We start from the raw sequence: 12,393 nt of genomic DNA on the forward strand, positions 1-12,393 counted from the left end.
GACTCAAGACCAGTGAAGGTGGTGAAACTGTGTGAATCAGCTGCTCACCGGACACTAGGGATGAGGAAAGAGTGGTGGTTGCTGAAAAGATGCTCAGGTTTCCATGACCAAGTTCTGTGAGTGGTCAATAGGAAGGGTCAGGTAGTTGGACGCTATGACTTGTTGCATTACTTACTTACAGAGGTAAGTGCAAAGTGGCAGAGCCACAAACTCTACCAATTAGAGACAGCATGTAGCCATGCAAGGTAGCAACCCTGGTAGGTGAGCATGGGAGAGGCTATCCAGGAGAGGAAAAGGAAGAGAGTGAAGAAGGTAAAGGCCTCTATTGCTCAGCTGATATCAGATGCCTACAGTGTATATGAGCCTGCAAGTCTGGGATCCACGGTGAATGGAGAGTGAGGGCATCAACAGGACATCTGCGCAGCCCATGGCCAAAGTAGCATTTTATAGACAACTAGAACTAGAGCGAGGGTAGCTTGCTATGATCTCTGGGGTAAGCTCTTTCCTTGCACCATGTCTTACTGTTCATTTCTTTGCAGTCAATAAGGAGCTGACTCAAAGACAGGAGGTCACAAACCAAGTAAGGCTGTAACTCTTCTGAAATCTAGAAATTAAACTGAATTAAGAAAAAAGATACCAGCCGGATGGTGGGAGCACATGGCTTTAATCCCAGCAGTCAGGAGGCAGAGGCAGGCGATCTCTGTGAGTTTGAGGCCAGCCTGGTCTACAGAGTGCATTCCACGGCAGGGATACACAGAGAAACCCTGTCTTGGAAGAACAAAACAAAACAAAGCAAAAAAGATATCTTGGTCTAGCACGGCTCATTTCTGAATATCTCTCTGTCTCTTCTGAGATTTTGAGACAGAGTTTCATTATGTCTCCTTGGCTGACTCCTAGAGATCCACCTGTCTCTGCCTCTGGAGTGCTGTCACTAATCCCTTTTTTTGAAACAGGGTCTCACTATGCACCCAGGTTGGCTTTAAACACCTAAGCTCAAGCTGTCCTCCTGCTAAGCCTAAGTAATCAGGACAGCAGGCCTGTGTCACCTCCTTTTAAAAATGAGCCAGAAGCAATGATGTGACTAATACATGCTACTTTTTAAAAGAGAACCTATTCTCAAAGGCTCGGGTGGAGTTCAGTGTAGAGCACTTGCCCAGCAAACCCAAGGCCCTCGGTTTGATCCCCAGCAGCTTCCTGGTATGTCTCAGAGGTTAACAACTGTTGCACAATCATGAAGGTTGGAATTCAGATCCCAGCATTCAGGAAGCTGAAGCAAGAGGATCAGGACAGTCTGGGCAATGAATAACATGGCAGATTCCAGGCCAGGTTGCAAGGAAGAGATCGTGGCTCAAAAAACCACACAGAGGGGCTGAAGAGATGGCTCTGTAGAAAACAGCACTTACTACCCAATCATGAGACTTGGACTTCACATCTCAGCACCCTTGTAACAAGCCAGCTACGACACAAAATGCCCATAACGCCAGCTCAAGTATCTCTTCTGGCCTCCAAGCGTATTCACTTGCACATGCACTCTCTCTTGCACGCGCACACGAGCATGCACAAGCATGCGCACACACCCACCCCCAGACCTTTAAACAATGGCGGCAACAACAACAACAACAACCCAAACCCTTCCTGAGACATAAGAAAAACATCTGCTGAGGCCCCTGAGGTCCCAGGAGTGTGTCTGCTTTCTTCTCCAGATGTAATGCAGAGACAGGCAGAGAGGAAGCATGAGTAACTGCCCTGAAGCAGTACCTCCAACTGGAGATTTAACCTAGAATCATGGCCACTAATTATAGACAGCTTGTGCCAGACATTATGCAGGGTGCTTCACACACTTTCTGAGTGAGTCTTACTCAGCCTAGCAAAAATGTCAAAGCAGAGGTAATAACTCTTTTCTGGTTTTTTGAGGCAGGGTCTCTCTGTATAGCCCTGGAAGTCCTGGAACTCGCTCTGTAGACCAGGCTGGCCTCAAACTCAAGAGATCCGCTTGCCTCTGCCTCATGCTAGGATTAAAGGTGTGTGCCACCATGCCTGGCCTTTTCTTTCCTTTTTTACATTTCTTTTATTTGGGGGGAATTTCATATACAAGTACTATATTTACATCAACCCTGTATTAAAGGCAGAGCAATGATCTGGGAAGATGGCACAATGGGTAAAGTGCTTGCCACGCAAGTAATCTTGAATTTAGTGTCTCAGCATCCATGTAAATACTGGGTGGACGTGGTGGCCTGTCTGATCCCAGCACTGGGACACAGAGATGGGGTATCCCCAGAGCAACCTGGATAGCTAGACTAGTCAAATCTGTGAACTTTAGGTTCAAGCAAGAGACCATGTCTCAATAAATATTATGGAGAACAACCCATAAGACAACCTGATGTCATCCTCTGGCCTACACCAAAAGCAGGCAGGATCAGAGCAAGCAACAGAAGCCAGCAGAAAAGAAAGGGATAGCTAGAAAGCAACGTAGAGCTGCTGTGGTCAGAAGCTGACTGCTCTAGCTCTGGAAACTTAAACCCAGGTTAGCTACTACCATCAATATAATCAAAGGCAAGTCAATCTACAAAATACACACATATCCACACAAAATCACTACCTGCAGGGCCATAATGAGTCAATGAGCTAACATGCACATAAACTCTGTACAGAAGTGTCTAGCATGCAGCAAGCGTTAGGTAAGGACCACGGCCACCCCTACTCTGAAAACCATGCCAGGTTCCCTTGTGAAAGAGGCTGATACAGCACAAGAGCTTACCCAGATTCTCTGCCTTGTAGGTTACCTTTCTGGGCTGGCAGAAGGGCAATGAGTAGTATCCGTAAGGAAGCTGGGTTCTAGAGCTGGTGAGCTTCACAGCCTGCAGGAAGAGAAACTGTTATTCCTCAACCCGCCAGGAACAAGGCTGTCCAAGAGTTCCCCTTGGCACTTCCATCTTCCACACACTTAGCACTATCACCCAATAGGCAAGTTCACTGCAGGAGCCAGGACTACAGCACAGAAATCCTATACTGCTCACAACTTAGGATTCTGCTGTAGAAGTAGTTTAAACCCACAGTGAGATCCAATATTCACTGAATCTTCAACATGTGGCTACCCGTCAAGATAATGCAATGTGAGTGGTCTTCCAAAGGAAGCTTTAGGGACAAAGAGGTCTTACTTGCAATCATGGTAGCACTTTCGCTTCAGTTCTCTGAGCCTATAGCTCTTCTGCCACAGGCTTTCACCTTGCCATTTCTCTTCTCTGCGCTCATCTGAAGGATCCTCCTTTATAGGCCTTGGCTAAAATCCTCCTTGCCCATGAGCCCTTTCCTAACCACTGTATGTAAATAAACTTCCCACCATTCCATTTCAACTCCCTCAGCTTCCTTCAGAGCATGTCACACAAAAATGTACTTATTGGCCAGGCGGTAGTGACATACTCCTTTAGTCCCAACAGTCAGGAGGCAGAGGCAGGTGTATCTCTGTGAGTTTGAGGCAGCCTGGTATATAGAGCAAGTTCCAGAATAGCAAGGGTTACACAGAGAAACTTGTCTTGAAAATAAGTAGTAAGTAAGTATGGTTATTGTATACCAAGTTTCAATTTCTTTATTTTCCTTCTTCTTTGAAACAGTGTCATATTTCGAAGCTCAGGCTGCCCTTGATTTCACAATCCTTAGCTTCTCAGTGTAAGCCACCACCCATGGTATTTTCTAGTTCTTATCAGTTTTTCCCACTTGGAGCATAGCACAGTAGATGTTCATTTAATGTCTGCTAAATGAGCATAGAGGAAAAACATGAAAAAATTAAACCCTCTACAATGGGGAAACTGAGCAACCACGATATACTCAAGACTGAGACAGGATGATAGTTGGTCAACTCAAGTTCGAGCAAGACCAAGAAGGAAAAAAGAAAAGAAAAGAAGAGGACAAGAAAGAAAAGGAAAAAGGGAGAGAAGGAAGAAGGAAGGAAAGAGAAGGGAGGAAAAGATAGGAACAGAGGCAGAGACAGCCTAGGGATGTGGCTGAGCTGGCGGGTGCCTGACTAGCATCTGCAAAGCCACAGGATCAATCCCTAACACCATATAAAACGGGCGAAGTGGCACGTGCCTCTAGTGCTGGGACTCAGGAGGCAAATGCAGGAAAACCAGAAGTTCAAGGTTATTATTAGCTACAAGCCAGACATAGTAGTGAAAGGGATCAAACCCAGGGCTTTGTGGGTAAAGTGGCTTGCCAAGCCTGGTAACCTGAGTTTGATCCACATATAATGGTGGAAGAGGAAAAAACAACTGCACAAAGATGTACTGTGACCTCTACACCCATGCTGTGGCTCAGCCTCACCCCCACATACATTATTGTATGCGCATATACATAATAACAAAAATTGTAAAGAAAGTTCAAGGCCATCTTTGACTACCCAATAAGGTTGAGCTCAGGCTGGACTACAATGACAAACAAACAAACAAACAAACAAGACGGGGGGCCGCTGAGATGGCTGAGATGATATGGTCAGGCCTGACAACTTGAGCTCCTATCTCACAGATCCACGTGGTAGAAGCACAGGAACAACTGCTCTAGTTGTCCTGTCCTCCACACCCAAACCTTCTCTCTCTCTCTCTCTCTCTCTCTCTCTCACACACACACACACATAAATAAATGAATAAATAATAAATAAATAAGTAAATAAAGTGTAATAAAAAGTCTTTAAAGCGGGGCAGGGGTAGTGCACATCTTTAATCTCAGCACTTGGGGGCTGAGGTGGGTGGATCTCTGTAACCAGAATTTTGGTTTCTTTAAAAACCCAGTAATATTATGTGAATGTTTTTGTTTTAATCCCAGGTGTGAGTTATGGGGCTGCTTCAGACTGTCCACAGCACCTAACTATGGTTTGTCTTGTATCTAGGAGAGGTGTGATTTTTGCCAGCTGCAGATAGTTTACATTTAAAATGTTGGGGACTCTTGAGAGGGCATAAATGAGAAGGCTCCAAGAGAGTCTGTGGCAGCCGCTGCTGGTTCCTGCTGCTACGATTGCTGTTGCTGGCTAGAGATATTCTGAATACTACGGAAACTGGACTTGCCCCAAGGAACTCTTGACACTCCTAATCAGCAGGAAGCCGTCTAAAGAGGTCTCTGCTCTCTTTCCCCTCTAATCTTCTTTTTCTCCTACCTAGTGTTAAGGAATTGGAAGGATTAGGGTGGAATATAGTTTGGAAGGGTGGTAGATATATGAACCCAATAAAGTAACCAAAAAGTTATACCAACAGGTCTCTATATACCAACAGGTCTCTATGAGTTTAAGGCCAGTCTGGTCTATAGAATGAGTTCCAGGATAGCCAAGGCTACACAGAGAAACCCTGTCTTAAAAAACAAAACAAAACAAAAAGCAAAAGAATAACAATGGAAAAAAAAAACCCTTTAAATATGAAGGAAATTATACTGAGGAACTACCTGCTATTCCTCATATACCATTTAAAATTATAAATAATTTTTGACTTCTAGAATAGGGCTACAACCCTTACTTAAAATCCTCACTCTGGAATTAGAAATTTGAGGGACTGAACAGGCAGCATGCTATACATGCCATGGGGTTGTGTCACAAACAACCACTGGGTCTGGAATAATATCTCATATTTCATAACCACTTGCAGAGAAATGCAAACATATTGACACTAAGTGAGATACATACAGAAAGTAAACGGCACAGCAGTCTGAAGTTAGCTCTTGCCTCTAGGGGCCCTAGGAAACCTTGGATTTTGGAACTTTTGGGATGCCAGCCTCAAGATACTAAGGACCTAGATTATGCATGTAATATAAACTAGTGTAGAGGCACAGACTATGATTCCAGAAGTTTGGAGGTGAATGAAAAATGATCCTCAGCTATCCAATGTTCAAGGCCAACCTAAGCTGCATGAGACCCTGTCATAAAACCAAACCAATCAACCAACACACATTATGAATTACTTAAGGAAAAACTGAACCAAATTCATGGCTGCTAATTCTTGCTTTTTGGCATTCTTACGCTGGGCAATGGGAGTGGGGTGCAGGTGTGACCACACTCTTACATTACAAAGAGGTGTATTCCAGCTTAATGCTCTTCTGCCAGCCCAGTCCTCTCCCACTGCCGTCTGACAGGGCTAGAGCCCAGACACCACTGGATCTCTGTACCACAAGCTTTGTTCTGAGCTCTGGACAAAGGTCAAAAGTGAGAAAAAGGCACGGCTGTGGGAAACCTGGCATTCCAAAAGCTCGAAAACCCAACTTTCCTAACTTATTCACTTCATGTATGTCACCTGGTGTCAATGTTTGCATTTCTCCACCTATGACACGTTGGCTTGTTTCTTGGCTGCATTAGTTTCCATATCTATGAAACATACAGAAAATCTGTGAACTGGAATTTCCCTCAGACGATTCTTGGGGGCATGCTGAGCTAAGCAGAGCCCAAGGCGTGGCATGTAAAAACCCTCAGTAAATATTACTTTAATGTTTTCCCTGCAAGGTGTAAGGAAGAGAGCTACGGACAATACAGACATTTGAACAGCTGCTGTGTATTATTCAAAAGCTAGTAATGAAAGGAGGATGGAGCAGATGAGAAAGGGAGGCGGAGAAGCCCCAGAAAAAAGTGGAGTAACACAGAGCTGGGTGGGATGGCATGTGACGCGCTTCGTAGTAAAAGTGAGCGAGGACACTGAGACCGGGAGGCACAGAGGAAGCAATGAAGAGGTAGAACTACAGACAGCCTTACATATGGAGTCAACCCTTCTCTGCCCAGGGGAGCTGGCTCTCATCTGTGCTCTCTACACCTCCAGGACGGACACAAACAGCTCAGCACAGTCCTCTAGCCAGGCTGCTAGGCACAGGCGCTCCTACGAGTCAAGCACTCACTCACCTTGATCTCTACTGGGTCATTTTGGTGGAAGTTGATTGGTGCGACTCCAGGGACATAGAAGGTGCTTGTTTTACACGTGAGACAGAGAAGCAGCAGGAACCTTAGCCACCAAACCTGCTGGGGAAAGAAACTGCAGTTGGAATGGGGAGAGAAGCGACATTTCCTTCAGGACACATCAAGTGGGAACCTTCAAGTGGGCTTGCACCTCTGTTCTGGGAAGCCTGAGGCCCAGAATGCCTTCCCAGAATGCTACAGGGAACAAGACTCTGTACTACCAGAAATGCACAACAGGATGGGTCAAACAATGACTGTCTGGAAAGAGAAGACTTGGCACCTCTGCCAGTCTAATATATTAAAATGCCACTCTGTGCTCTCATATGGTGGGTGGATTACAAACTGGGGCATTTCTGAATGGCAACTTGGTTCCTATTTCCCAGAGTCCCCAACCGTCCAATTTCTAAGATGTTTTAAAATTAAAAGTCGTCTGGAAGAGTGTGAGCCCACTTAACTCCTAAACCATTTCTTCAGCCCTTGGTCTCTGTTTCCAGGCATGGAAAGAAAGATATAGCAACTCCACAACAATGTACAAGGCATTTACCAGAACGGAAATGGAGTGATACTTTTTTTTTCTTCTTCTGGGTATCTGTTCTTTCTAATGTTTTGCATAGAATTATATATTTATATCACTTTAGGGAAACAATTAGCCAGGTGTGATAATGTATACCTATAATCATAGTAGTACTTAGCAATTAGAGGCAGGAAGATCCCAAATTTCACGCCAGCCTGCACTGCATGAGAGGTATGAGGGTGTTGTGGCACATGCCTTTAATCCTAGCATTCAAGAGGCAGAGCCAGGCAATCTTTGTGAATTCAAAACTGGTCTGGTCTATATAGCAAGGTCCAAGACAGCCCAGGCTAAATAAAAAAATCCCTGTCTCACCCACCCATCCCCCAAACAAAGCAAAACAAACCCTATCAGCGCTAAGGTCTCATACAGATTATTATAGTTGTTATTTTGTGCCAGGGTCTCACTGGATAACTGTGGCTGGCCTGGAACTTACTAGGTAGACTGGGCTGGACTCAAGCTCATAGCTATCTGTCTGTGTGCTGGGACTAAATGTGTGTACCACAACCCTAGCTTCATCCAGATTACGGATCATCCTCAATTTCTGGAAGTTGGGTTCTAGTTTCAGTATGTTTAAAGGGTCTCTATGAGCTCACAACTCAAAGTGAGATCTGTAGAGAGCAGCGGCAGCAGCACGGTCTGGAATCTTGTCAGGTGCAGATACTCACTCAGGTTATGCCCTGGCAATCAGAGTGTACACTTTCACAAGTTGCTAAAGGCTCCGCATACAGGTCAACCCAGCATTTAGGATGATGAAATACTCCTGAGAGGGCAAGGGAGTTGTGTTCTAGAGTCAACACCTCTGGGAAGGAGGAAGTACGGGCTTCTAATTCTCTCTGGCCAGTTTTAAAAGTCGACCCTGATGATCAACAGGGAGGTGGCTGCCATGTACCAAAAAAGCTATTAACTTTGGAGCCCTCAAATATGGGTAGGGCATTGACTCCTACTCCTCAGCTATGCAATCTGGCCCATCAACATTGCTGTGTCTTTGTTCATTTACAAAGGATTCATGTAGTGGAAGTGGGGTTGAAACCAGGAAGTATGTGAAACCGTTTACTGACCTCTACGTCACTAATTACTATTACTGTTGCTATTATTATATGGGCGTTTGCTTGTATATATTTCTGTGCACCATATACCTGCCTGATGCCAGAGAAGGCCAGAAGAGTGTCAGATCCCCTAGAAATGGAGTTACAGACAGTTGTGACTCAACATGTGAATGCTAGAAAATGAACCACAGTTCTTTGACTCTAAACTGCTGAGCTATCTCTCTAGTGTCTGTGGGTGGGGGTGTTTATACATGTACATGTGTGTACATGTGTATCCATGTGTACCATTGGTGTCTTCCCAATTGCTCCCCACCTTTTCTTTGAAACAAGATCTCTCCGTGAACCGGAAACCCATGGACTGAGCTAGACTAGCTCAGGTATACACTGCTGTACCTGCTCACTTTTGTGTGGTGCTAGGGGCCTGAACTCAAGGTCCTCATGATTGTCTGGCGAGTATTTTACTGACTGAACCAGCTCTCTAGCCCCAAGCCACTACTCTTACACGTAAGGCTAACTGACCACTATTCCTACTAACATAAAGAAAATATGTTCTGAATTTTCCCTCCTAAGAAGCCTGACCCAGACCTTTTAGCCTTATCTGATTTGAGATTTGAAGTACAGGATTACAATCTTCGAAGTTTATCAAGCCAATTAAATCTAAGAAGTTACTTTAGTTCCTATTAAGAAACAGAACCTTCAGACTTAACTGAGAAACACTACCCTAGGCAGCTCAAAGCTCCCTTGGGAGCTCAGCTTACAGAGGAATGAAAAGTAAATCCTGGAGAACTCATTCAATACACTTTGGTTCCAAAGTCTCAAACCTTCGAAGCCCTTCCTCCTCCACAAACAAGCAAAACCCAAAAATAAACAGTGAGCTCCATGCTCACCCCAGCAGGAAGGCAGCCCTACTAACCAAAGCAGCCAGAGTGGCTAACACGGGGAAGCTCACCCCCTGCACAGGCCTGGCAGCCCCTTCCACTTCCCTGGCCTGGTGCTAAGCACTCCCACACTCACTTGCGTCTGTCACAATACAACCACCTGTGCACTTCTGCCACCGTTTTGCAGGGGGCTGCCAGTCAGCCTGAGCTAGAGAGACGAAATGAGTTGGGGTCTGTGGGTGTGGGTTAGTAGGTAGAATGCTCAAAGCCCTTTGTTTGGATCACATAATCCCAGTACTTGGGAGATGGAATAAGGAGAAATAATGTTCACGGTTATCCTCAGATACACAGTGAGTTCTGGATCAGTCTGGGCTACATGAAATCACATCTCAATTCCCTCAAACAAACTTATCGCAAGTCATGCAACCCAAATGTGATGGAATATGTGTGCTCTGCTCTGGCAGGTGAGGTTTTTTTTTTTTTTTTTTTAAGACTTATTTACTTATGAGTGATCTATCTGCAGGTCATATGCACACAAGAAGAGGGCATCAGATCCCAGTATAGATGGTTGTGAACTACCATGTGGTTGCTGGGAACTGAACTTAGGACCTTTGGAAGAGCAGACAGTGCTCTGAACCACTGAGCATCTATCTCTTCAGTCCAAGGCAGGTGAGCTTTAATAGAAGATGATGAGAACGTATGATGCTGATAACAACAGCTTATAGCATTTACTGAATACCAAGTATGTGCCAGGCATAGTTCTTTTCATATAGAAACCTGTATTCCCATTTCATAACTGGGGGTAAGGTGCAGGAGCTGTGGCATGTGCCTGCAATCCCAATTATGTGGAAGGCCACTGAGATAGGAGGATTACTTGAGCCTATGAGTTCAAGACCAACCTAGACAGCATAGCAAATCCCATATCAAAAGAGGGTGGGATGGGGTGGAGAGAGGTTCAGTGGTTAAGAGCATGTACTGCTCTTGCAGAGGACTTGGGGGCAGTTTCCAGCACCCATGTCAGAAGGCTCTCAACAGCATCTATCTCCAGTTCCAGAGAATCCAATGCCCTCTGGCCTCCTAGGCATCTGCACACAGTGTACATAAACTCACATAGCTGTGCATAGATACAGATGAATAAATAGTTTTTTAACAAGGGAAAAGCCAATTTGAGTAAAAATATTCAGCACAAGTGTGGCAAAGGACTAATCTCTTTGATATACCAAGAATTCTTACAAAATAATAAAGGGCAAATAATTTTAAAACAAAGGAGTTGACGGTTTAAAAACAAAATCAGGGCGCTGGGCTACAGCTCAGTGCTAGAGCTGGCCTAGCACACACTAGACCCTACCACTGAAAAAGACAGTTCAAACAGGCAAACACATATGACACTTACTATTATCCATAATTTTAAAGACAAAAGTCAAAACAATTACGGTTTTTTGTTTTGTTTTTTTATTGTCTTAGAAAGGGTCTTACTTTATACAGCAGAGGCTGGCCTCAAACTCAGATCTGCCTGGCTCTGCCTCCAGAGTGCTGGGACTAAGTGTGCTGCCACATCCAACATCTTATTTTCTATGTATCAGCGTCACTAACTTTAAAAAAAATCAGAGCATAGCTGGGCAGTGGTGCCACTACCAGCACTTGGGAGGCAGGGGCAGGAGGACCTCTGAGTTAGAGCCAGCCTGGTCTACACAGCAAGTTCCAGGACAGCCAGGGCTACACAGAGAAACCCTGTCAACAAAACAAAGTCAGAGTATCCTAGCTGGATACAAACTGTATCATCTTTGGGGAAAGTAATTAGTAACATGAAGAGTAGAGCTACTACCGAAGGACCACCAACACAAATTCTTAGGCAGATGAAAAGCACTCCTTGTTTATGTATTCTAGTCTTGTCTTGTTTGTTTAAATGTGTGAAAGCCTATACCAGTGGGCCTGTGGCACATCTTTAATTCCAGCACTCCAGCAGCAGAAGCAGGCAGATCTCTGAGTTTGAGGCCAGACTGGCCCAGAGAGCAAGTTCCAGGCTACCCAGGAATAGAAATAAGTCACTGTCCTTTTGTTTTGTTTTAAGCATATACCAAAACCACCCGAAGTAATCAAAGAGGAGAACTACCAGCTGGGCGTTCATCCTAGCACTCATAGGGGCAGAGGCAAGCAGGGAGCTGTGAGTTCAAGGCCAGCCTGGTCTACTACAAAGTGAGTCCAGGACAGCCAAGGCGACACAGAGAATCCCTGCTTTGAACAAACAAACAAACAAACGAACGAACAAACCCATCTATAGGTAGGTATGGTGAATTAGGTCCCCAGCATTCTGGCGGCTGAGGCAGGAGAATGAGTTTGAGGTCATTCTAGCCTATATAAGGTGGTGGTGTTTGATTTATCTCAAGAATGCAAGAACAGCTTATCAGCTGGTCTGTTACTACAGTGTACCACAGAAGCAACAGAAAGACAAAACACACTAGCACAACTGACACAGAAAAAGCAGCTAACAAAACCCAACAGTCATCAAAACAACTTAAAGCACAACTAAAAAGGAATTTTCCCCAGCCAGATGAAAACCCCCAGGCAACCATCACACTTAAAGCTGAAAAACAAAGTGCAAATATCCACTAAGGTCAGGAACAGCTGGGCACAGTGGCACACATCTGCAGGCACAGTAGCACACATCTGTAATCCCAGCACTCAGGGAAGCAAAGGCAGGTGGTTCTCTGTGAGTTCAAGGCCAGCATGATCTACAAAGCGAGTCCAGGATAGCCAAGGGTACATAGAGAAACCCTGCCTTGAAAAACCAAACCAAACCAAAGAGTATATATTAAAACTTCTTAGTTATTGTATGTGTACATGTGTACGCCTGACTGTGTATGTGTACCATGTGTGTACAGGAGGCCAAGAAGGTCAAAAGATGTGTTGCATCCCTGGAACTGGAGTTAACAGAAGGTTGTCAGTCACCATGTGCATGCTGGAAGTCAAACTGGAAAA

General features: G+C 44.9%; 1 protein-coding gene across 3 annotated transcripts in view; it reads right to left on the reverse strand.

The window, feature by feature from the left end:
* Positions 1-12,393, reverse strand: part of Tm9sf4 (transmembrane 9 superfamily member 4) — a 47,297-nt gene that overhangs the window by 23,005 nt on the left and 11,899 nt on the right. The window contains exons 2-3 of one of the 3 annotated variants that reach the window (XM_021639697.2): positions 6,863-6,979; positions 2,759-2,858 (exon numbers count right to left, since the gene is read on the reverse strand). In XM_021639697.2, coding sequence (XP_021495372.1) covers positions 2,759-2,858; positions 6,863-6,979 — 217 coding nt within the window. Of the gene's footprint in view, positions 1-2,758; positions 2,859-6,862; positions 6,980-12,393 lie in introns of those variants that run through there. The other 2 variants (XM_021639698.2, XM_060383058.1) reach the window with 2 other exon arrangements.

The sequence above is a fragment of the Meriones unguiculatus genome, chromosome 4, assembly GCF_030254825.1.
Source record: "Meriones unguiculatus strain TT.TT164.6M chromosome 4, Bangor_MerUng_6.1, whole genome shotgun sequence".
NCBI lineage: Eukaryota > Metazoa > Chordata > Mammalia > Rodentia > Muridae > Meriones > Meriones unguiculatus.